Below are 26,749 nucleotides of genomic sequence, written 5' to 3' on the forward strand. Positions count from 1 at the left end.
TCTCTCTCTCTCTCTCTCTCTGTCTCTCTCTCTCTCTCTCATCCAATGACTTTATAAGGAGGAGTTGGTATTTTTGTGAACATGGGATAAACTTGAAACCTGGCAATGAAACTCCTTGTACACGTTTAACCCCAGTTGTGTTCTCCTCCCTGTTTCTCCGCCTACCTATCTACTGGTTATGAGGGAATTTAAGAGGGCAGCTAGAGGTGAGGCTGCAGGTACATGGTGAATGTCAGAACAGTGAGTGTGTAACAACAGATCAGATCGTAACCATGCAGACTCTTTTGGTGGTCTGTGTATGCTTAGGTATTTTATCTGGAACAGAAGCACTAAATGAACTGGGAAAATCCACAGAGAGAAATGAAGTAACAGACTCTGACTCACTCGTCACATTGTCACCTGAAACTGATGTTTCGTCCTCACAAGATCCACTGGTGGATTCTCATCCAGAATCAGGTGAGTGGAGCAGCAATAATAACTTGAAGAGCTGTAGCACAAGATGAGTCTCAAGGAAGGTCAAACAAGACCATTGTTAATAGTTTATGGTCTTTGTTCTTCTCTATTTTAGTTTGACCTGTTTTTACAGAAATTAAATGATACTGTTTTAAAATAATTAAACAAAATTTTATTAAGTAAATGTTTCAGTTTACTTAACGTTTGTTAAGTCAATTCTGCAATTTGGTACTCTTATTCTCTTGCAATTTAGTTCTTGTTCCAAAATAATTGTTTGTGCATTGTTGGGGAGTAACTAAAAGTAGTGACACTACTGTCTACATTTTTCAGTTGGTTAGCTATTTTCACAGTACTGTAGCATTTTCAGTAAGGAGCTACATTTTCCAACGAGTAGCACTATAGTGTCACAAAATATTCCATATGTCATGTTGAATATTTCCTAATCCCTTCGAAGGGTTTACCCTTCAGACTAAGATCTTCGGAGGGTTTCGATATGCACTGTAGCATCATGTATCCAAGCCAAAGAAGCTGCAGTAATGAACATCACTTGCGATACACTTGCACCTAATCAGTAATCTTATACATGATTTTGCTACTTTTAGAATGCAAACCGAAAATATAAACTTTAAAACGTTTAGACTTTATTAAGACACGTAAGATTTATTTTTAAATATTAGTTTTATTTATTTTAATAAAAAAAGGTAAACAATGTACAGCAAATGTTCAATTATTAAATAATAAAATGTCATGGTGTATACTTATTTTGTTTCTACTTCTTTATTAGAATAATAGATTGAGCAAATTTATAGTAAAATAACACAAGCAATAGCCCGTTTTAAACAGAAATCCTTTTTTTTCATCGGTTGAAGCCTAAGGAAACATTCAATTCGAAGGGCCCTTCGTTGCTGCTATCTATGAGCACTTCGGTTTGGAATGACCCTTTACCATGGTGGCCATGATTCTTCTCCATTCGAAATGCACTTCAGAGGATGATTTATACTCTTCGGAATGCACAGAAAATATTTGAAGTGAATCGTTTCTTTCGGACAGTTCATGTACTGTAAATAATCTAGTTTAAATAAACGATTCACGTATACTCCGCATCGGGAACTCTAATTCATTTAGTAAGATGGCTTGTTCGGAGGGTATTTAAAGCCAGCACCACATTAGCAGACTCCAAACAACTAAATTTTGCCTGAGAGTGTCACACTTGCCAACTGTTTTGCTGAAATCTCACTCTCTTCAGTCACAAGTGTGTCACACTTGCCAATAAAAAATAGTGGAGGGGGTGACAGACATTACAGGTGCTTCCAAACTGCACATTTCTGCCCTGTTCTATGCCATTTTGTAGTGAAAATAGTATTTTAACACTGAAAATTCAACAAAAGAAGTGTACTATGACTACCCGGATGATGTATGTAACACAGTTAAAGATGGGCAAGGAGGAGGCGAGAACCAGCTTGTCAACATAAATCATAATTTAATGCAAACTTAAACCAAAACACACAAACATAAACACACACATGACGGACATGCCCGTAATTCTCTCTCTCTCGAACCATCATCACCGGCCGCCTTTATCCCTTGCGCGCCTCATCAGGCCGATTGGGGACCGGGTGCGCGATATTCCGACCCGGCCCGCCCCCCTCCGCTCCACAATGTACTTCCACAACCGTCAAAACTGAGAGTGGAATGTTGGACACTTTGTGCACTCGCGATTTGCCATTCGTAGCGGAGATACTTTACGGCGATGCAGGTCTGACAAAACAATTGCAAATAATGAAGAATGTAGGAACTAGCTAAACTTTGGTGAAGACAAATGTGAGTTGAATTGCTTTACCATTGTCCCACGCTGTGTGAATATGGACATTATTTGAGATATACTGTAAGTGTTGAACTGAGTTTGGCTAATGCGCTAAAGCGAGCAGCAACACGTCACATGCATTTTTAAACGTCTCTTCTGTCGGCTGTTAATTGGCAAATGCTTTCGTGCAGTCAAAAAAAATGTTAAGTGTTCCATTTGGTACGATACTACACTCGCAAATTTACACACTACATGGCTGAGTGCATAGTGTCAGTGTATAGTGTATAGTGCATAATTTGGGACACAGCAAACGTCCCAAACGATTTCATGGGTTCTTTAAAGGGACTTCAAGTCACCATCTTGCTTGCTGCTGTTTATCACGATATTTGGACTCATTTACATCAGATATAACTGTGTTTTATTAGTTTATAGGTTATTTAGTATAAGCTTGTTGATGACAGAGGTCAACAGAGAATGGCCAGACTGGTTCAAGCTGACAGAAAGGCTATGGTACCTCAGATAACCACTTTATACAATTGTAGTGAGCAGAATAGCATCTCAGAATGCATAACATGTAACCTTGAGGCGAATGTGCTACAGCAGCAGAAGACCATGTTGAGTTCCCCTTCTGTCAGCCAAGAACAGATAACTGAGGCTGCAGTGGGCCTACCATTTGTGTACCTCAGCAGAAATTCAGATTTGTCAGACCAGGCGATGATTTTCCAAATGTCTACTGTTCAATTTTGGTGAACCTGTGCCCACTGCAGCCTCATTTTACTGTTCTAAGCTGACAGTAGTGGTACCTGGAAGGGTCTTCTGCTGCTGTTGCCCACCCACCTCAATGTTCGGCATGTTATGTGTTCAGAAATGCTTTTCTTCATAGCACTGTTGTAACGTGTGTTTGTTTGGGTTACAATTACTGTACCTTTCTGTCAGCTTGGACCAGTCTGGCCATTCTCCTCTGACCTCTGTCATTAACAAGACATTTTTGCCCACAGAACTGCCACTCGCTGGATGTTTTTTGTTTTTAGCTTTTCGCACCATTCTCTTTACACTGGTGACTGTTGTGCTTAGAAATCCCAGGAGATCAGCAGTTACAGAAATACTCAAACCAGCCTCTCTGGCACCAACAATCATGCCACGGTCTAAATCAATAAATCACTAATTTTGTTTCCCATTTTGATAGTTTATGTGAACATTAACTGAAGCTTCTGACCCATATCTGCATGATTTAATACATTACACTGCTGCCACATGATTGGCTGATTAGATAATCGCATGAATATGTAGATGTACAGGTGTACCTAATAGAGTGGCCAGTGAGTGTATTGATTTAATTTAATTTAGAACATTATCATTCTACTGTTTTATAAAACTGTTTTTATTTTTTCTTAATTTATGCATTTTGTAGATTATTCTATCCAAGGCAACTTACAGTTAGTTCAGTGTATACATTTTATATGTTTGTGGGTTTCCTGGGAATCAAAGCCATAGTCATGGCGTTGTCAGTGCCATGCTCTACCAGTTGAGCTACAGAAACCCTTTCGTGAAATGTTTTCTAGGAAAGTGTTTCTTTAAAAGTATTCTTTAAAAAATGCTTCTTGGTCTGACATTTTGTGTTATCCAATGATATATTAAAATGTCCCAATATTTTTGGAGCCACAGTATGTGTCAAACAAAATTCACACTTCACAAAAATCACTGTATGTACAGCTTCTTCTGTCAACCACTCAGTGGTTGGTTCACACATAGTGTTCAGCAGTTGTTCAATGATTTTGTTATTACTGTGTTAAATCATGTCTGGATTTCAGGGGGAGAGGGAACAAACCAGGCACAAAGAACGAGGCACTTGAAGGACACTGCCACAGATACTACACAGGTGAGGGGGATGTACCCATTTATTTTTTGTACCCATTTATTTAAATTTATGTGTACATTATAACACCCACAAGGCTGTATTTCTGGAGTCATAAATACAGTAATCTATTTTCTTACATCAAATAGGATCAATGTTGTAAAATAAATTGGAAAAGTAAATATTGAATTCTTGACCATACATGCAAACCATAGTGATGCCCATTCGCTGCACAAGCTGCTGCTGTTGTTACAGTGGAACCAGTATGTGTACTCTGGCAGTCCAAGATAGCACAACCATATTATTAATGCAAATTACAAGTTTTTATTTCCTGTCCTGATGTTCAGCCTCTCATTTTCCACCTCCTTTATTCCTGTCTGTGCTATTTGTCCACTATATTTAGTTTAAGTTTGTTTAGCTTGTTTCTGGTCATTCCTGTGTCACTAATGGGCTCGATGTTCCTGGCATTCTCTCTTTACCTGCAGTCAATTATGGGGCGAACCGAAGCTGTGTGGGTGGAGCTAAATGCTGTGTTAGAGAGATGGGGTGTAATACCAGGCAAACTAAACACAATCTTGATGGAACTGAAAGAGGAGAAAAAACGCCTCATGGACCAAAGTGAAGAGCAGAAAGGGAAGAAAAAGGAGGAGGAAGAGGATGAAGAAGAAGAAGATGATGAGGACGAGGAGGAGGAGGAGGAGGAGGAAGAAGAGGAGGAGGAAGAAGAGGAAGAGGAAGAAGAGAAAGAGGAAGAGGAAAAGGAGGAAGAGAGTGAAGCAGCTAACAGCACCCTGACCAGAGATGGTTTCACAGACTCATTACCAGACAGCTGTCAACTAGGTGGAGCTCGAATATCCTGCAAGCAGATTGGATTGTCCCACCTGCCTGTCATTACGAATCTTGGAGTCACCATACTTGAACTGCCTGGTAGGTTTTAAAGGAAGAATAAATCACTGAGACACACTATTATAACAGTATTACCATAATCAAACAACTGCCTTTCACTTGCAATTACATGTTTGATAAAGGATAAGTGTCAGGTGACATCAGATGTGAATGTAGTTATATTAGATTGCTTGTTGTATCCATATGCCAGCTTGTAATAAGCATAACTGTTAATCATTTTAACCAATATGCTGTCTTATAGGGAATAACATAACAAGAATACCTCCCCGTGGTTTCTCCGGACTGCCAAATCTTGAAGAGGTTGACCTAAGTATGAATATGCTGGAAGACTCCTCTCTCAATACAAGCCTCTTTATGGTACTGCCATTTCTTGTGTATCCCTTTAATTATGCCAATGATATACTGTTATAATCTTTAAAGAGTATGTAAATGTTTCCACCCTAAAATTGTTGTATCTTATGTAAGGATTTTTAAGAACATACACAAATTAAAAAAAGCTTTAAATTATAACTACTAACTATACGTTTAGCCCAGATTCCCCTCAAAATAAACCCTGTGTCTCTCTGGGTCGTTGAGAAGTGACCACACATCCCTCCCAATGCAAACACAGCTTCTTGAAAATAGGAACCTTACACTGACCAATGGAAGATTTTGGAAAATGCCACTGTCCTTTTTGGACTGTCTATGCAATGTCGGTGAAATTGCGTGAGAAGAAAATTCTTTTTGATAGGGGAATGAGTTCATATTTTACAGTGTCCATTTCATTCCACAAATGATAGAGATCTGTAGTCTAGCTAAGGCCACATCCACACTAATCCATTTTCAGATTCCAAACATAGTTTCCAAAGTATTCAATTATGGACAGTGTTTGTGAAAGTTTCATTTTAGTGTAGACTTGGCCCTAAACGAGAAAAACAGCATTGTATCATGGCAGGGTTCTTTACCTTAAAATAATTTTATCAACATACTTATTTGAGGCTATTCATTTTGCGGTAAGCACAGTGGAAACATTGCTGCATTAAACTGGCATACTATTCAAACAATGTGTGCTCAAGCTTATGAATCACTGCACCCAAGGCAGACAGGTCTTAACCACTGAGTCCCACGTAGCACCTCTGCTGTTTTTTCTCCTCTTTTCCCAGAATCTGACAAAGCTGAGAAGACTAAACCTTGACGGCAATCAACTTTCAACAATTCCACGCTTGCCATCTTCTTTGGAGGAGCTAAATATAAACAACAACAAAATAAACCAACTTGCCTCACACAACTTCAAAGGTTTGCACCGCTTTCATGCCAACTGCACAAACATGATAAACAGCCAGAGTTTAGCTATGGCATAGCAAAGCTTCGCTATGTAGTTCAAAGTAAGTCTAAGGGCTCTATTTTTGTGAGTGTGCAAAGAGCAGCGCAACATGCTATTACATGCGCAACGTCTTATCCAATTTTCTTGAGAGCGCTAACTCTAAATGCAATTTTCGTGCTAGCACAAAGTGCAACTGGGCATGGGTGGGAGTTTTTGCGCTATCTGTGGGTGTGTGTGTGCAAACTGTGGGTGTATCGCATGTAAACGAAGCGCCGCAAGGTGCAATTTGCTGTTTTTCTAAGAATTTGGTCATTGTGCTAAGACTTTTCAAAACCACCTCTTAACTCAGCATAAAGTCCAAATTCAGCTCCTGCATTTGCAGTTTGACGATTTCACCAGCAGGTGGTAATAAAGTTCATGTCCAAACTCAGAATGTAAGGAACATCAAATAATATCCTTGGGTGCTTCTCAACTGGAAGGCTGCATCCTCCTTAGGCTGGTTATCTCAGCTGCAGCGTCATTAAGCACTGTCGAAGGCCATCTCGATTGTGAGAACACTTGGAAGGCAGCCTTGTTTCGCAGTCTTCGTTTGCCATATTTTGGAGGATGCATCAGGTATATCTTTCGTGGCCTTCAATCACCCACAATCCTTTGCACATGTCCCAAATTATTATAAAATGAGCAGAAAACGAGTCACGTAACCGTGGAGGTGGAAACCTTTATAACACATCTTCATTTTTCTCTCTCTCTTCAAGTTTTTATTCACATTTGCAGCAAAGACAATATGTAGAAAAATAAACAATGCAAGAAGTTTAGACAATACAACAAATTAGAAGATACAAAGCACAAAAAAAATATTAATAGAATTAATAAAAGGGCAGTTACATGAATTTGAAAATCTTTACAAGTCTAGGTTTTTTTTTTATATTTGAAAGGGTTTAAATATCAATTCTAAGATCAGTATTGCATAATGAATTATATAAAGGCTTTTTTTGAGTGACTCTTGCTTTGTGAATAAAAAATGTAGCTAAAATAGTTTAGGGATTAAGGACATTGTTTTCTGAAGTATATGGGTTTTCTAAACAAAGTAAAATATACTGTAACATGGTTCTCAGCATATGGTTTGCCATGGGTTACTATACCGTCTCATTCTAGTGCTGAATACTGAGGAGGAGTCTAGCCTACAGCCACTGAAGGACTGTTCTAGGAAGGACACAGCCTTACTAGGCAGCAGACTTCCATTTGAGAAGCACCAACTGACGATCGTTGTTGAAGCCATTTGTCGAATCAAAAACACAAAATTTGTGTTACATTTTCTAGAATCATGGTTTATTTTTTCAATTATTATTATTATTATTATGTTTAAGTCACTACAAAAGGGGCCGGTGGAAGAAGGAGAGAGTAAAATGTTTGGACTTGGTCTGATTTTTTTTTGTTATTTCGATTATATTTTCATTTCGTTTGAAGTGTAATTTGAATTTAGAAATATTTTTGCTTTAATTTGTTTGTGTTTCAATAAATGAATAACATTTAAAAAATCAATGATGACCGGTAGAAGTGAAGTGCATGCCGATACAATCACTGTTATGACTAGCCATGATTTGTGTGTCAGTAGATAAAAATTATGAATAATACTTATATTCTCTGTAATTTAACAGAGCCTATATCCATATCCTGAACCACATTTTCCATGCTTGTAAAAGGAACATGTCAACATGCCAACTTCTTATAAATGTACTGTCATTGTTTATATTGCTGGTGCTTGACAGGGAATGGACTGTATAATAGCATGGAGACAGTGCCATAGAAGGACCACCATTGACCCGATTAGCGCCTTGCATGCGCAATTTCACAAAACCCACTTACGCTAAGACTTAGCACACACTTGCATGAAAATACCAACACTTCATGGCCATGCCCAATGATTTTGCACTTATGAGTTAAGGCATTGCACTGTGCTTAGCGCTTGTGCACTTAAAATAGGGCCCTAGATAGCTATATTAAAATGAGAAAGGGTCTTCTTTAAATAAAGTAACTAAAAACATTGTTTGCTGTAGGTCTGATCAACCTACAAGTCTTAGAGCTGACAGGAAACCTCCTCTATGAGGGTAGTGTTGCACCCTGGACTTTCAAACCTCTGAAGACTCTCAAGTACTTACGGTTGGATAAAAACCGATTCAGTTCCATCCCAGCTGGATTGCCCCCATCTTTAGAGGTCAGTTGTGTTTCCCAACCAAATGTTGCAGTCACTTACTTGTTTATAGGTGTATCTTAATGTATCTTGCGGTGTTTGCAGGACTTGAGGATGAAGGAAAATCAAATAGTGGAGATCCAGGACAGGCTTCTGGATAAGTGTGTCCATCTGAAGGTGCTAGATCTCAGTCACAACCTTCTGAAAGAGAACAGTATCTATCCTGAGGCCTGGGTCAACTTGCTGTGAGTTTAAATTGCAATTTTCATACTTTATTAATACACACAATAGATATGTTCATAATAGATTATTGTAATGAGCAACCAGATTCTACAAAATAAAATAAAAAATATTTCTTTGTATTATTAAATTATACTTAATATTATATAAATATAATAAAATAGATTACATATATATTATTAAATAAAAATAGTCTAATTTCGGTAAATATAACACACACAGTACAACAAAAGACCACATTTTTACTGAACTTTCAAATTTTAGGTCTCTAGACGGATTCAACTACCAAACTGTAGTGCATTTCTCATATAAGCCACTAGGTGGCGCACATTAGACACGCTGAGAATCCAGTTCATCACAGTCCTCAAATTAAATACATTGTGATAGAGAACAATTCCAAGAACCTGTGTGTTCAGAATCAGATGGGGAGGGCGATCATTTATTCTGGCCCTGCTGTCAGCCTGCATCTGCCTCACAGTTTCGCTCTAACCCAAGAAGATGTGCTTCTCCAAGGTCTAACATCACTCATCCTCAAGAGCGTGTTATGCAGGACACAGAAGTGACAGAGAGCTCACTCATCACTCACTCTGCCCTTTACCCTGTCAATTACACTGAGTGATGTGGTGAGGTTAGAAAAACAAGCTTGAAAACACAATTACCATGTCCCAGCTGTTAGGGAGCAAGAGCTTAACTTAATGAGTGATAACTCTTTTTATTAGGGTTCTGTATGGAGGACTACTGGGGTGTATTTTGTAATTAAGCATAAATTCACTCTCTTTGATAATAATTTGCACTTGAGTTGTGGGTGTAGAGTAGATGTGTTTGCTGATCATCCAACTGGAGCACTCTAAAGAGCTGGTTAAGTGGTTGGATGTATGATGGTGAATGTGTAGTGTATGATTCATACAGGGATTATCGTGATACTCAAACATTTCAGTAGAGAGGCATTTACTGGATTTCTGTGAGTTACCAAAGTACAAACATGAGGTTAACTAACACACAGCCATATACTGAAAGAAAACAAAAAGCTAAAAATAACAAAAGTCAGATGAAGTCTGTAATCAGTGGGTACCCTTTATTGATGACATTCTTTGCTTCTGGCATTCCATTACAATTTTTATGCTAAGATAAATGTTGTCTTTTTTATATTCATGAGCTCTGTGTCTTTTCCACATCCGTCATCCCCACTCATTATCAGCAAATCATGCTAATGCTTATTCAGCATCTACAACATCTTTTACTCATTTGCTGTCTTGGTGATTTGTGAATCTTGCCAAGAGAGTGCCATTCAAAGTCAGATTGGATTCTCTCTCTCTGTCTAGACAGCAATGAGATTATATGGAGCGCAAATGGGGACTTTTACTCAAATTTCTTACTTGAAAATTAAATCTTGATAATGTCACACACTGTGTTCAGATTTGCCACGATACCAAATTCTGCAATCAAATGTCAGAGATTTCAGTATGAACTCAAATATTTCTCATCCAATTCTTCCAAGATCAAAATCTGAGCTATTCTATTCAGAATTATTTTTATAGCTTTACACTCTTTTGTCTATTTTTATGTCCGCTAAGGAATTTTAAGAGAAATATCTGAGACAAAGTTGATACTTACACTATAACTGAGATCTCCATTAAAGAAAAGTTCACCCAAAAATGAAAATTCTCTCGTTATTTACTCAGCCCCATGCTATCCCTAATGTGTAGGACTTCATTTCTTCTGCAGAACACAAACAAAGATTTATAGAAGAATATCTCAGCTCTGTATGTCCATATAATGAGTAAATGGTGAACAGAAGTTTGAATCTCAAAAATCATAAAAAATCCAGCATAAAAGTAATCCATTTGACTCCAGTGGCTAAATCCATGTCTTCGGAAGTGGTATGATAGGTGTGGGTGAGAAATAGATAAATATTTAAATATTGTTTTCTATAAATCTCCACCTTAGACCAGCATAGACCAGTAGGTAGTGATATACAGGAAGAATGCTGAATCACCAAAAAACACAAGAAGAATATGGAAGTGAAAGTAACAGTGGAGATTTATAGTTAAAAAAGGACTTAAATATTTAACTGTTTCTCACCCACATCTATCATATTGCTTCTGAAGGCACGAATTTTACCACTGGAGTCTTGAAATGAATGAATTTTATGCTGATTTGGATTCAAAGTGGCCACCATTCACTTGCATTGTATGGACCTACAGAGCTGAAATATTCTTCTAAAAATCTATGACTGTGTTCTGCAGAAGAAAGAAAGTCATTCACATTTGAGATGGCATGAGGGTGAGTAAATGATGAGAGAATTTTCATTTTTGGGTGAACTATCTCTTTAAAGCTGGAGTGTGAAACATTTTCTGTGTTAAAATACTTTCTCATATCCCAGCTAAAAATACAGTATGGTAAGTAAGCCAATTTGTAGGTTAAGTTTCTCAAAAACTGTAAACATTGTTTATTTGTGGCACTTAAAATTTGTTTTGAGCATCTAACCCAACAAAGCAACTTTGGCTCAACCAATGGCATGAGTTGGGGGTGGGGCTGTTTGTTTTGCTCAACAGCAGACTGGGGGTGTTTTCATAGGGCTGTTTGGAAACAATGTTTATTTTTGCAATTCCATTCGGTGGCGCTAGAGGTGCAGGAAATACAAATTTCAGCTTTAGGCTATGTCCACATTAATCCAGATTTAAAAACAGCGTTTTCGTTTTCGAAACACTCTCAGTCCACACTGCCGTTTTCAAGTGTTTTCCAAAAGTTAAAAGGTATCCTTTAATTAACTATAACAATTGTTTGTAAGCTTTGATCAGCCATAAGCTCAACTTTACAAGCTCTTTATTTAAAAAACTAGTGTCACTTTGTCACCAAATTGTACTTAATTGTTAGTGTAAATGTGTGCATGTGTTTGAGCATTCATGTGTGCGATCTTGTGATCTACGCAAATACTCCACCACCATACTATTATCTCACCATAAATCTGTGAACCTCCCTGAGTTAAGACAGGACGTTTACTGTCTGCTTTAATCTCTTCACATTTTATGAGAGCCTGTCAACCCAAATAAAATCCAAATCGGCACCCTGGACCCAGTCTAAATACCGCTTTAAACCCCAGCTCCATCAACACCTCCTCAAGACTCCATGCGTTCCTCAGACTTTCACTCACGTACTCATCTAGCATGCGGCAGATTTGTCGTCTAGTAATTGTCGTCTGAAGTCAAACTGCCGACAATCACTGAGATGTACACTGCCAGTCAAATTGTGGACATTATACTCATTCTTTATGATTAATTTATATAATTTATAATGTAAATAGCATCGATAATATTATATATATATATCATCAATTGCAATTTTTTCAATTAGAATTAGATGTGAAGAAATTAATATGTAGGAACAAATTATATTTATAAAATAAGTATATTATGTAACATTCCTAATGAAAACCCATACAATACATTATTTACTGTATGTGTAATTTATTCTCCTCATAAAGATCCAGGTGCCTGCCCCATAAAATCCAATTCCTTGGTTAGATTTCACTCAGCAACCTTCACGGTTTATTGTGTATCGCTGTTGCATCATGGCGTAAGCAAAACAGTTTATAGGAGTACAAATTTCTTTAAAAGTGACCCGTCATGTCTGCGCTCCACAGCTAAATGTCATGGGAATCTGTCCTGCCTGGTGATGAAGAACCATTGTGCTCTGAGTGGTCAACCAAGTGCACTGTCATAGCCCTGTATGTAATATGGGTACACAAATGCATGTCTGTTTATGTTTGTGTGTGAGAACTTACAACATGGGCCCCAAGACATCAGTGGAATTGTTTGGTTCTCGTAAGTCTGGGGTGAAGAGCAGGGTGTGCGGTTATAGGGTTCTGCTGTAGGCCAATGAACTGAGGCTCTGATCAGTATGATGGATGGCTAAGACAGTGATGAAATGCTAGCTGGACTGAGCTTACGGGAATCAGCAGGAAGCTGAGAGGTGGAGGTGAATCAAAGGACATGCACGGCTTGTGTTTTTACAGAGTTCTCACACAAGTTTCAAGCTCTGTGTGGTGCAGTTTTGCTTAATAAAGAGAGGACTGCACAATCCCATTTCATAATGAGTTACATAAAGTGTCCTTGCCTGAGGAGACAACCAAGAGCCAACAGTTGTACAGATATGTGGACTTGTGGAGACAAACACACCCACATAGATACACAATTGCTTTCTTTTAAAACCTAGAGAGCTTTTTTTTTTTTTTACGCAACATAGTCGCACTACCGACGCAAAGGCTTTTCCTAATGGTAGGAATCCTTATTATGCTGTCTTCGATAATATATTTTGGTACCTTTCTGAAGCAGCATCATATGTATCCTTCACAGAGAAAGCCATTCTGAACTGCATTGTGGTGAGCTATTCAAAATACATTTAAGATGAGAGACAAAGCAAGAGAAATGTTGATTATAAAATAAACTATATAAATAATAGTTCCGTGTAATTACAAATGGATTGCATACCCAACATCTGTGTGTACCATTTATTTTTATGCTTATTAGAGTATTACATAATTTGCTTAGCACCATGCTATAGCACACAACGGTGCCCACTTACCCATTTTGGAAGTATTTTTCCCATTTATTTCTTCGTGATTTCATAAAATCCTTTATAAAGAAATTTTAAGCCAAACCAACCAGCTCTGTGGTGAATCACAACATTATAAACTTTGATTTTAAGTCGTAATTAACCTGTTAATCGCATGCAATTAATTAAAAAAGTTTAATTTTTCTTAATCGCGATTAATGCATTTACTGTTAATACAGCATAAACCAGCATGGCTCTTGTTGGGAGGGCGGAACCTTTGTAATGTGTCCGCCAAGAGTCATTAGAGTGACACACACACCACAACAGTGCTTCCCTGTCAGAAATAAAATTATGGAGAAATTACCTCTAAGCACTATTATTTGATGTACAAAACAAGCCCAGATGGGTCTTGTGATAGAAATCATGTATTTTTAATGCATTTTAATTACCACTGAAGCACGCAAATTCTTAACTATCACTCCACTTTTCCCTGTAGAGTTCAAAGAGGTGCTGGACACTGGAGCTGGAGCACAGCTTCATGATTGCTGTTACAAAGCAGATCACAATCTACCAGCAGAATAATATTGTGGAGGATGAGAGTTTAGGAGATTTAATGACTATTGAAATGAATACTATACCTATGGGTACTAAAGCCAACTTTACACAGTAAAGGTGGTACAGATGCTGCATCTGAAATGGCAAATAGATGTATTTTCATAGAGCAGGAATAAATGCATTTACACAGCAGATGCAAATGCATAAATAATGTTATGAGATGAATAATTTAAATGTAAAATTCTGAATATAGAAATTATTAAATGAATGAAAATATGAATGAATACTCAACCTATGGAGAATAATTCTTTCAATAACTTCCACTTAGACTTTGGGAAACATTTAATGTTACTCAAATAGGTGATATTTTAGTGCATTTCTACCTTTATATATTGGAAGGCTTTGTTTGGAATTTTTTTATAAAGCATTATATTGATACATATTGTTTAGTTTTCTTTCCAAAGATAAGTATACAGGTATATGGTGTAAAATTTCTGCATTTCAGAAATCTACGATTAATCACGATTAAATACAAAAATGCGATTAATCATGATAAAAAGTTTTATCAACTGACAGACCTAATTTTAAGTTAAAAATTATTTACAAATTGGATAAAATGACAAAGGTTCAAGACAGTGTACTTACCATCTTTCATGAGGGAATGAACTACAATCCCATGAAGCATCGCAAATGATATAATCGAAATAAAAACTATGGAAAAATTGTAAACTATTGATAAAAATGTGTTCCTTATATCAAAGTATAGGAAAAAAGTGTAGGGACACCGACTCTGTTACGCCATTTGCAGTGTGGTCACTTCAGAGCTTGTTTGGCAGGCCTTGTTGGCTGTGATTCTCTGATTGGTGAATCTTTCTCTGCTGGAAATCAGGTACTGTAGTTTTTCACCAGGAAGTCCGTTATAAAACATAATCGATTAACAACCTCTGAGCTCATGGTAGGTCAGTCTTTAAAGGTTTATAAGTTACCATTAAATATTAATTCACATATAAAAGCAAGGAATGGGATTTCAACTTACAGAATCTTTTGTTTGAAATCACCCATTTCTGTGGTGCACAGAGTTGCCACCTATGTAGAGGGTTCCAAATTGGGCAATTTTGAAGTTCCATGATGTTTAGGATGCTGCCTTACAAGGTACATAGAAGGAACCTACATAGACAATGAGGCACTTCACTGGGTTTCAGAAACTTCTGAATCTTGTCAGGGAAAGAACACAAATTAAAGAACAGCTGGAGATAGTTATTCAATTGCTTGCTCTTGCTAGTTCAAATCATAGCATCCAAAATGAAGGGGCTGAATTTGGCCAAGCTCAGGTCTCCCGCATGCATTATAATATCCTGAGATCCAATGAAGTCAGCCTTGTTGTGACAGTGGTCTTCCTGTCCTGCATGCCAGGTTACGTAAGGCCAGTTTTTCAATGCTGGCATCGGTGTGCCCCTGGACATGTGTTGGCAGCTGTGAGATTTCTCCTTTTCATGACTATGCTTGACTTGTTGGTGGGAGGGATATGTGGAAGAACAATGTCACTGTCTAAGAGATCTGATTCACACATCAACAAAAACTATAGATTCGCAATAAACTGCTTTGCAATCTATAACTCTAGTCTTCTGTAATTATACTTTATCATGTTTTTACAAGTCTGTATTTATGAGAGTTCTGAAACAGTATTTCCAAAAAGTTATGATTTATACTTTTAAGTTTACACCCACCCTCTCATATTATTTGACAACTAGCACACATTTCTCCAAAAAATCTAGTACATGTGACTGGCTGATTTGGGAACTATCGACAAGACCCAGGTAGACCTGTTTGCCTCCCGAGAGACCTCCCACTGCCCGTTCTGGTATGCCCGAACAGAGGCTCCCCTCGGGGCAGACGCACTGGCTCACAGCTGGCCCTCGGGGATGCGCAAGTACGCATTTCCCCCAGTGAGCCTTTTTGCACAGGTGCTGTGCTAGGTCAGGGAGGATGAGGAACAAGTCACCCTAGTGGCTCCATACTGGCCCACCCGGGCTTGGTTCTCGGACCTCGTACTCCTTGCGACAGCCCCTCCCTGGCGAATTCCCCTGAGGAAAGACCTTCTTTCTCAGGGATGGGGCACGCTCTGGCATCCGCACCCAGACCTCTGGAACCTCCACGTCTGGCCCCTGGATGGGACACGGAATATCTAGCTGGTCTACCACCTGCCGTCGTAGACACTATCGACCAGGCCAGAGCCCCCACTACCAGGCAATTTTACTTTACGCCCTGAAGTGGCGCTTGTTCGCAAATTGGTGCTCTTCCCGGGCTGAAGACCCACAGAGGTGCGCAGTTAGGTCAGTGCTCTTATTCCTGCAGGAAAGGCTGGAGGGGAGGCTGTCCCTGTCCACCTTGAAGGTGTATGTTGCTGCTATCGTGGCCCACCACGACGCAGTAGACGGCAAGTCTTTGGGTAAGCACGACTTAATCATCAGGATTCTAAGAGGCGCCCAGAGGTTAAATCCTTCCAGGCCAAGCCTGTTCCCTTCCTAGGATCTCACAGCCTTCAGAGACCCCCCTTCGAGCTGCTAGAATAAGTTGGACTCAGGGCCCTCTCTCTAAAGACTGCCCTGCTGATCGCGCTCACCTCCATCAAGACGGTCAGGGACTGTGGCAGGGCGGAGGGCGGGTCCGGGTAGTGATCCTACACACCCGGTCCCGTATTAGGCTAATCAAGCCTCCCGAGAGGGATAAAGGTCGACTGCAGAGGATCGTGCGGGAGAGAGAGATCATTTACTGACATGTCCGTCATGTTTGTGTTTGTCTTTTGTTTTAAGTTTATCATTAAGACTATTATTTATATTATCAAGCCGGTTCTCGCCTCCTCCTTGCCCATGTAATCCCTTTACAGGGACCTGCAAGTGTTCTCTGTCAGCAACACTTGCCTGGAGTTCGGTCCGGCAGTCACACATGTGATCCTAAGACCGCGACCGGGCTACGTGCCCAAGGTTCCTACCACACCCTTCAGAGACCAGGTAGGGAACCTGCAAGCGCTACCCCGGGAGGAGGCAGACCCAGCCCCTTCATTGCTGTGTCTGGTATGTGCTTTGCGTACCTACTTGGACCGCACGCAGAGCTTTAGACGTTCTGAGCAGCTCTTTGTCTGCTTTGGTGGACATCGTAAAGGGAACGCTGCCTCCAAACAGAGGCTTTCCCACTAGTGGATGCCATTTCATTGGCCTATCACACCCAGGCCGTGCCCCCCCCCCTTGCGGGTCCGAGCACACTCAACAAGGAGTGGTGCGTCCTCATGGGCACTGGCAGACATATGTAGAGCAGCGGGTTGGGCAACACCTAATACCTTTGCAAGGTTTTACAATCTCAGGGTTGAGTCAGTATCGTCCCGTGTTTTCTCAGGTCTGAGCCGGTAGAACTTGGTACACGCTGACGGACTGATCAGGTGGATCGCTTGAACCTAGCACCCTTTCCCTCGGCCGAGGTAAAACTGTGCGCTTTCTCTCCCAGGAGATCCCGTTCATTCGGATCCCTGGATGACTCCTCATTTCAGCGGAGAAATTCGCCAACCCAATCCACTGCGGGTACTCAAATCTACCCTGTACTGGAATAGGTGCTTCACAGGCTGGGACTCCTGGGTGGACTCCCCCTGTGTGTATTTTCCAAGGTACGGTCCCCTTACGAGTGGACTCGCGTCTCCCTTAGGCAGTTCCAGCTGCCCTCCGGTCGCTGTGTTGTAGCAACTCCCCCCTCCTTGAGGCTGGATCTACCACCGCACCATTTTCCCACATGTGACCTAAGAGGCCCATGAGATGTATTTCACCACTTTTACCTCCCCCTTCCTGGACAGGTGTGGTCTCCGCAGGGTCTTTCCCCCCTGAAAGAATAGGAAACTGGATAAGACCCCCTTACCACGATGCGTGTAAGGGCCCCAGCCGTTTGGCTCTATGCGAGAAACATAGAGAGAAAAGAGGCCCGGCTAGTCTCGGCCCGTTCCGAGGTTGGCAAGCGTCACCTTGTTCCCCTGTTTATGTTAACCAGAAGGATTCCGACGACTTTTATGGGGCATTGGGGAAGGGTATGTGCAGTCTGACACAGCTGGTCGCCTTTGAACATAAAGCACCTGCCCGCTCCTGTGTCAGCAGTACACGGCTCAGCGCATGGCGTGAATTAAACTGGACCCCTAATGTCGCTTCTTCGACACAACGTCGAAGTGAGCGACAGACGGGGAATGTATAGGTTACATATGTAACCTCCATTCCCTGATGGAGGGAACGAGACGTTATGTGCTCCCGGCCACGTCGCTGAGCTGAGCCACTGTTGTGGCCGGACTATTTCCGGCTCCTCAGAAAAATCCTGAATGAACTCTATGTATTTCCCCACTTTTATACCCGTATGTCCGGGGGCGGGGTATGCAAATACTGTCTGCCAACTTCTCATTGGCCTTTTTTCATAGATCAGAGGTATATTCGGTACTCAAGAGAGACCCCTAGTGTCGCTTCTCTGACACAACGTTTGTTCCATCAGGTTTATCATGTTGCAGCTGCAAAGTATATATTAATGCTAACCATAAGTAAATGCTGATTTTTTTATTATTTTTTTATTATTATTGTTGGTTCATAATAATTATTGCAATACTTGCAGTGAATACTGTTGAACCATACTGTAAATTGTTACTAAATGTTTTGGACAATTTTTTCAATATTCATTTTTAGCATTGACATTGAGCTGATTTGTATTCTCTTTACAAAAGAGCTTAAACATAGAACTGAAAATATTAGCTCCTACTGAATCTCTTTCAGCTGTTCACTGCCAAATATCTTGATTGATGTTCAGTCTGCAACAAATAAAAAGTCTCATCTCTCATCTCATGGTCAGTAAAAGAGCTTGTTCGTTGAATGAAAACCACATGGAGGTCAATGTAGCTTTGATTGAATAACGCTCCTTGCTATATGAGACCCATCCCATCAGTGTGCTGGTGGACTGGGCAGTATTCACTGCTACAGAGGAAATGTGCTTCTGACTCCTACTGAGTCCAACATTGTAAATTTACACCAGCTGCCTCCTCCAGACCCCTCTCCAAAAACACAACCCCCTCCATACACTTATTAGCTCTTGTAGGTCATTCCCTCTTTTATATACACACACACTCAACAGAAATCCTGCACCCTCATCCCACCGGAAACACACACACTCATTTCTGCTGTGCTGCTTCTCTGTGGCCCCTCAGAACACACAAACACACACACACACACACACACACACACACACACACACACACACACAAACACACACACTCAAATACACTTACCCAAACTCCCCACTCCTTGCTGTACACAGTCTTTTTTGGCTTTCGCTGCCGTGTTTCCTGGGTTAATGACCTGCAATGGGGCCCTTCTCCTTAAAAACACTACAAAATACTTTCCTCTCCATACATCTCAGCACTTGAGAGAAACCTACTATAAAGTGATGCAACCTATGTATACTAACCATAAACAGTAGCTTCACATGGTTTGCACAAATATGAATAACATGCCCAGGCAAGTTAATTCGTGAAAGACAATGCAGAAACGCAGACAAGACAATTCCATGGATGTTTGCACCAGTAGTTGGACCAGCATTGAACCACCTTGTAGTCTTGTTAGTCAAGGAGTCTTGTAGGAATACAAGAATCCAAAACATAACAAAACACGAGTCTTTACTATATATATTTGCTATTTACACATCCTTTCAAAAGCTGGATCTAAGACCCCGTTTCCACCTGGTATTACGATGCGTTCGGATTTGTAGGGGAGGGTCTCTGTTTCCTGACGACCAGTGCTGGTTAGTAACAGATTACATGTAATCTGTATTATATAATCAGATTACAAAATTCAAGTACTGTTAATTGGATTAAATTACATTTTAAAATACTCATAATCAAGCTACAGTTACTTTTTTATAGATTACATGATTACATATTAACAAGGCAACAGCAGTTAATTGTTAATAATGTATTGATATTTTTCATGTGATATCATCATATTCTTACCCTGGAGCACAATAGTGTCACAGATGAACATTTTAAACCTGTGCTCTCTTTACGCTGCAACATAAAGTAAGATATGCACCTCAGTTAAGGAATAGGTGATGGACTATTATTAAGTAGTAAGGGTTAAAAATAATTGTGTCAGAGTTTTGAGCAGTTAGATTTGTCCTAACAATGACATTGCTGTTGATTTCAGGTTAATTACTGTTTGTTCATGTAAAATTTCTTGATTTATGCACTAAAATGAACTAGATATGTTTAAAAAAAAATTACATTATTTCTTACTACCTCACCAATGGTGTGCAGCTCACACATTTAACTTAGATGCTTCAAAGGATCTAGTGGATGCCATCTCTAAGGGTGCTGCCCTTAAGGTACACAATAGTTCAAAGAATGAAATACATTTTCTTCCTCTTTGTACTATTATGTTAAAATGATTATCCTACTCAAATGCATGAGACATAAAATAAAATAGAATTAGGTTGAAAGTAATCCAAAAATTATCCAAAATAATCAGATTAGATTACCACAAAAATATAATCTATGAGATTATGTTACTGATTGCATTTTTTTGTCATGTAATTTGCAACATACATAAATCACTATGCCAGTCAGTTACTTCATGATAATAAAGTGCAACAATGTCAGAAAAGACGAAGAAATCGTGAAAAACAGCTGTGCTCTGTTTATCCCAGATGCATTTGAAATGTAATCTAAGCACAAACGCAACATGTTGAGCAGAATTATACGTTGTTTAATTGGAATACCTGTATTAAAGGAGCTTCAGGTGTTCATGCTTCTCATCTGACTTGATATCAGGCACACTAAAAAAGATCTGTGAAGCTCTCGTGTTTGTGTATGTTTTCCGATCGGACTGTTAAGTTGGCAAAGTTGAAACTCTTGTATTTGCGCAGCGGTTGATTGATAGGTGAGGAACGGTGCTTCACTATTGCCGGGACGTATAAAGGATGGATTAGCTTTACACCTTACATGTGTTTTCTTTTTACCATATTTGTATATGGTTTTTGTGATCCGAACACAAATCTTTTTAAACCCTGTTTAGACCTGTACTGTATTTAGGGCTGAACACAAGTGATCGGATCACCTGAGATGCATCTTAATTCCAGGTGGAAATGGGGTCTAACAGGCACATTAAGTTCACACTAAGTTAACGATACAGACAGTTCAGTGCAATTAAAAAATACACAATTAATTGTAATTTACATCTCACCTCTCTCTCTCACTGTTTGCTTTCTCAGGAAGTTAGAAGCTCTTGACCTGTCCCATAACCAGATGTCTGTGGTGCCATCACACCTGCCAAGGGCCTTGCGCCAACTCTCCCTGCAGCACAACCACATTCATGCCATTCCTCCTTACACCCTGAGTCACCTTCGCCCAGGTTTAGAGTCTCTACGCCTCTCCCACAATCTGTTAGAGGAGTATGGGGTGCTAGGAAAGTCATTTCGTGGTGTTTATCAAACACTGGTGGAGCTACTCTTGGACAACAACAGATTTGATAAAGTGCCCCAGAACATGCGCCACTTCAAGAACCTCCAGCAATTGCGTCTAGATCACAATCAAATAAGGTGCGTACACATAAGTTCTGTTATTAAACCTAGTGAGCAGCCTCACAGCCTACATAGGCTAGCTCCTAAGGCTGCATAGGTATGTCATAAAATCTCACAAGTGACTGATATATGCTACTTACTGTACTTGCATCACACAAATAGCACTCCACACACAAAGCAAACAAGAATGCATTCTTGCGCCATCTGTTTTCCCCCCCCCCCCCCAAACTTACTCTACAGAAGGACGTGATCACAGATGCTTCTAGCAACGCAAGCTCAGTTTTGTGCATTGTTGCATTCCAATATGCATCAGACCGCAGTTCTTAACACCAGTGTTATGATAGCAGACATTAGTGTGAACTACTGTCATGACAGAGCAGCAGTTTAAAGAGAATATTGCTCAGCTAGTGAGGTAAAGCCAATATAAATAGCAACTTACCTTAATAATAACACATATAGTTTAATGGCAGACATTGCGCATACTTTGATGCATCTGCACATGGTACATTTGGTAGATTATTATTTATTTTATTAGATTTGAAGGAAACTTTATCACCCCCACTTTATATAGAGTACTGAGTTTTGTTACCAACACAGTAAATCAAGAACGCACATAAGCAAGTTCAACGGCACTTTGACAATAATATTTCCGTACTATAAATATATACAAATGAAACTGTATTTTGTATCTTGATTTTGCTACTTCTATTTTAAATGTCTTGCCACATAGATTCTGTAGTTTTGACAATTGACAGAAATTGTTGCTAGAATTATAGCTTTGTTGGACTTATAGCTCAAGGTCTAGTGGTAAAATGTCACAAAAAAAATCATATATTATGTATTACTATTTATGTAAAAAAAAAAAAAAAAAAGTAACTTTATGAGACTATGTCCACATTAATCCAGATACATTTGAAAACTATGTTTTGGTTTTCAAATGTTCTTAGTCCACAGTGCCGTTTTCCAAAATGTATTCGTCCACAATGAAACATATGTAAACTCTTAAAACCCATATTGCACATGCAAAAAATTTGGCGTTCAGTGTACGGACTGAAATGCAATTGTCCTCGTGTTCTGTCGCCGGACAGCAATTCCTAGTAAACTTCCCATCACCTTTGATAGTGTTGTTAAAGATAAATGTTACATTGTGCAACTTTCACATTGCATTCCGTCAAAGTGAATAGCAGGCACTACAATGCAGCTAAAACATGGGCCATCTTGATAGTTTTAGGTTGAATGGATCACATGACTGAATCACATGACAAAAAATACATCATCGTTTTCAGATACATCCCTTTTCCCCTGCCCACACTACAAAGAAGACAGCGTTTTCAAATTAATACGCTTGGGGAACGTTTTCAAAAAGCTCAATTTTCAAAAAGCTCAATTTTGCCTGTCGAAAACACCGTCTCAGAAGGCCAAAACGTAGCGAAAACCATGTATATGTATCCAGGGGTGGACTGGGAAGTGAAATCGGCCCGGGGGTGGGGGGGTTGCTGTCCTTTTCTGCATATCGCTGCCCCCTTCAGCATATCGCGGCACCAATTTGTGGCCTGTTCTGCATAACGCGGCTGCTCATTTCAGCATAGTGCCCCTGATGGGCTCCAAAGTGCGTCGGCCCACTGGGAAAATGCCCAATATGCCAGATTTCCAATCCAGCCCTGGTCGTATCCTATGTGTAATTTTGAACCTGGACTACAACCCTACACTTTTCCAAATAAATCATATGGCTTTGTCTTTTCAGGTCTGTCCCAGTGAAGTCTGTATGTAAGATTAAAAGGACTGAGCAATCTCACCTGACGGCTCTCCATTTAGAGTACAACTTCATAGATGTGAAGAACATCCCCCGTACTGCTTTCTCCTGCATCCGGGACCCCAGCAAAATCATACTGGAGCCACAGACCCAAGCAGAGGGACAGCAGACTCTGGCATAATCAGCTGTCACCCTGTCAATTCACAGCCTCCCCTCTACTCCGCCTTTCATCCACTCTCACATTCATTTACTCTTACTATGAATACTGTAAACACTATATCCCTTAGATCTATTATTAGCATGCAGTCTTGCTCTTGAACTGCACATTTACATCATGTTCTGTACACTCTAGCATAAAAAACATTATTTTTGCACTCTTTATGTAACAGGCTTCTATATGGTAACTCTAAGTCTTTAAGCAGCACACACAGGGTTGATCATTTAGGATGCAGTTTTCTAAATGACTGATCATAAAGGTTTATACTGACTGATTTGTAACTGGTCATGAACTTTTCTTATTGTTAATCCTCAGTGTGACTGTTTTTGTCATTAGAGATGTAGTATCTGGCTTCATTGAAATGTTTCTTTCTTTCTTTCTTTCTTTTCTTTCTGTGTGTGTGTGTGTGTGTGTGTGTGTGTGTGTGTGTGTGTGTGTGTGTGTGTGCAAATTGCACAGCTTGGCTCAGAAATAAACTGTAGCATTGTAAGAAATAAAATATTAATATTACTGTATCCTTTGGTGCATCTGCACATGCTACATTTTGTAGATGATTTTATTTATGTCTTCATACTCTGTTCTCTCACATTAAACCATATTAATTTAAAAAACTTAATTTTGGATCACATTTGCCTTGTTTTTATTTAATAGTTTGATTCAATACAGTTGCAAGGAAGTGAATGAATGCTTTAGAAGTGGAAATGCCCCCCTAAGTAATGCTAAAAGACTACATTTACCGTAATGGTAACACTTTACAATAAGGTTCTATACAGTAACATTAGTTAATGCATTTGGTGTCACGCACTAACAATGATTTTTGTTTTTTACAGCATTTATGATGTTGATTAATATGAATTTATAAATATACTATTGTTCATTGTTAGTTCATAATGCATTAACTAATGTTTACATATACATTATTTCATGTAAAAATGTATTAGTCTGTAGAAATTAACATTAACCAAGATTAATAAATGTTGAAAAAGTATTGTTAATTCTTAGTATTGGGTAACAAATGCTAGCTTATACAAATTTATTGTAAAGTGGTATGTCTATCTATCTTTTACAAATAATTTGTGATGGAACCACATACAGTAAGTTTCACAGTGTATACACAGCTAACAGTTTTTTATGTGCAGTTGAGCGGTTTGTGACAGAATCATTATAATGCATGAACTCCAAAGCAGGATTCTGTGAAGCCTCAAGGAGAATGGCTGGAAGCCTCAGAGTGTAGATGATGTTTTGAATGGCAGGGTAATGAGATAGCACTTATGAGCTGTGATGTCTGCTGAGTTTAGGAATGAATGATGCCTGCAGGTCTGAATAGGGCCTCTCTGTGCACATTCAGTGGCACTACATCTGGGTAAAGAATGGTTTAATTCATTGAATCTTAATACCATAAATCAGATTTCTCATAACCAAGAAATCTATCAAAGAGTATATCTAGCTAGCTCACATTTCTAGATGATTTACATTAAGCTGTTGATGGCCAGATCATTCAGAGATACTCTGATGGCATAACACATTTGGTTTGAATTACATTACAATGATGCCATGTGGACGCACTCAAAGTCCGTTTTAAAGGAAGTCAGGGAGATCTTGGTAACGGCCCTGGGCAGTAATTTTCTGTCATGAAAGTACAGCTCCTATTTACTTGGCTGCATGGGAAAAGACAGCTTGGCAAGTCTACATTTTAACCCTTAAAGGAATAGTTCACCCAAAAATGAAAATTCTCTTATCATTTACTCACCCTCATGGCATCCTAGATGTGTATAACTTTCTTTTTTCAGCAGAACACAAATGAAGATTTTTAGAAGAATATCTCATAATAGTAATCTATAAGACTCCAGTGGTTAAATCAATGTCTTCAGAAGCTATCAATGTCTTCAGAAACAAATCAAAATATCTGTCAATTTTTACTATAAATTCTCCTCCCTGCTCAGTTATTTCCACTTTAACTTTCACTTTCACACTCTTCTTCTTGTGTTTTTGGTGTTAAACATTCTTCATGCATATCACCCCCCACTGGGCAGGGAGAAGAATTTCTAGCCAAAAAATTGACATAAATATGAATCCGTTTCTCACACGCACCTGTCATATCACTCTTGAAGATATGGATTTAACCACTATTTTACTACTATTGTTGCCACACCTCTGTATTCCTCAATCTTTTTCTTATAAATCATATAACCCACATAACAAAATAGCAAAAAATAAATAAAAAATAAGATAAAATAAAATAAATATATATATATATATATATTTATTTTATTTTATATATATATATACACAGGGTTGGGGAATACATGTAACGGTATTACGTATTTAAAATATAAGTAACTGTATTCCACTACAGTTACAATTAAAATAATTGATTACTTTGCATTTTATTGTCATTTGTTTAATTTTATATTTTTAATATATATTTCTAATTTAATCTACCAGTACTGAAGAAGTAATCCAAAGTATTTAGATTACATTACTGACCTTGAGTAATCTAATGGAATACATTATAATTTACATTTTACAGCATGTATTCTGTAATCAGTAGTGGAATACAGATTATACATTACATTATATATATATAATGGTTTAAATACCAAAAGTGGATAGGGTCATTAAAATCCTAGATATATAATAGCCAGGTTTTTTATTTTGCACTTCTATTAATTCTATTTTTATGATTATTTAATCTACTGTATATAAGTTTACGATCACAGGATGACGAAACAATATGGAAGTAAATTATAGCAAGTGTAACATATGAACAGATTGATATGACTATTGTGCTTTTGGTGTACTACTGAAATGATTTAAGTTGTGCAACTATTTACACTCAATAAGTGTCTGAGAAACCACTTATGTGTATAGCTTATGTGTTCTGTGTAGCTCAATATGTGTTTGACAGCCAGTTGCATCTCATGAAATTTCAGGGTTAAAGTTATGTATCCTGTTCTAGATCTTTCCTGATTTGTTGCATTATCTTTTTAATATGTGAAAAATAAAACATCAAAATATATTTTATTCGATTATTTTATAATTGTCTTGAAAATATTTGTTAAAATTTTACACTATCAGGGCATTTTGTTGATATATTTGTGATAGATATATGTGCCAGGTCTCTAAAGACCCTAATATGTGTTTGGTGAAATTCCCAAGCATTTAAGCGTTAATAATATATGGGTAGTTGACAAATAACATGGACATGGACTTTATTTTTCAACATCAAGATTTTTGTTGAAAATGTGTATATAATATAGGCTATATAAATGTAAGTGTAAATTCACAATTTAGTTTTAAAAATATGAGTTCAAATATGTTTTAAAAATGA

The 26,749-nt window shown here is 38.7% G+C and overlaps 1 protein-coding gene across 1 annotated transcript; it reads left to right on the forward strand.

The window, feature by feature from the left end:
- Window positions 1–142: 142 nt before the first annotated feature.
- si:dkey-32e6.6 (extracellular matrix protein 2) lies at window positions 143–24,006 on the forward strand. The gene is made up of 9 exons (XM_052091944.1): window positions 143–456; window positions 4,069–4,136; window positions 4,598–5,039; window positions 5,260–5,375; window positions 6,161–6,293; window positions 8,379–8,536; window positions 8,618–8,757; window positions 21,140–21,466; window positions 23,193–24,006. The coding sequence occupies exons 1-9, from the start codon at window positions 273–275 to the stop codon at window positions 23,380–23,382; spliced, it is 1,758 nt and encodes a 585-aa protein (XP_051947904.1). The 5' UTR covers window positions 143–272; the 3' UTR covers window positions 23,383–24,006.
- The last annotated feature ends 2,743 nt before the right edge of the window (window positions 24,007–26,749 follow it).

Source organism: Xyrauchen texanus, chromosome 25 (assembly GCF_025860055.1).
Source record: "Xyrauchen texanus isolate HMW12.3.18 chromosome 25, RBS_HiC_50CHRs, whole genome shotgun sequence".
In the NCBI taxonomy this organism is placed as follows: Eukaryota; Metazoa; Chordata; class Actinopteri; order Cypriniformes; family Catostomidae; genus Xyrauchen; species Xyrauchen texanus.

Coding starts and splice junctions, on each gene's coding strand:
- si:dkey-32e6.6 (XM_052091944.1), top strand. CDS start 273: ATGCAGACTCTTTTGGTGGTCTGTGTATGCTTAGGTATTTTATCTGGA. Junction 5,040..5,259: donor CACCATACTTGAACTGCCTG/GTAGGTTTTAAA, acceptor GCTGTCTTATAG/GGAATAACATAACAAGAATA. Junction 6,294..8,378: donor TGCCTCACACAACTTCAAAG/GTTTGCACCGCT, acceptor TGTTTGCTGTAG/GTCTGATCAACCTACAAGTC.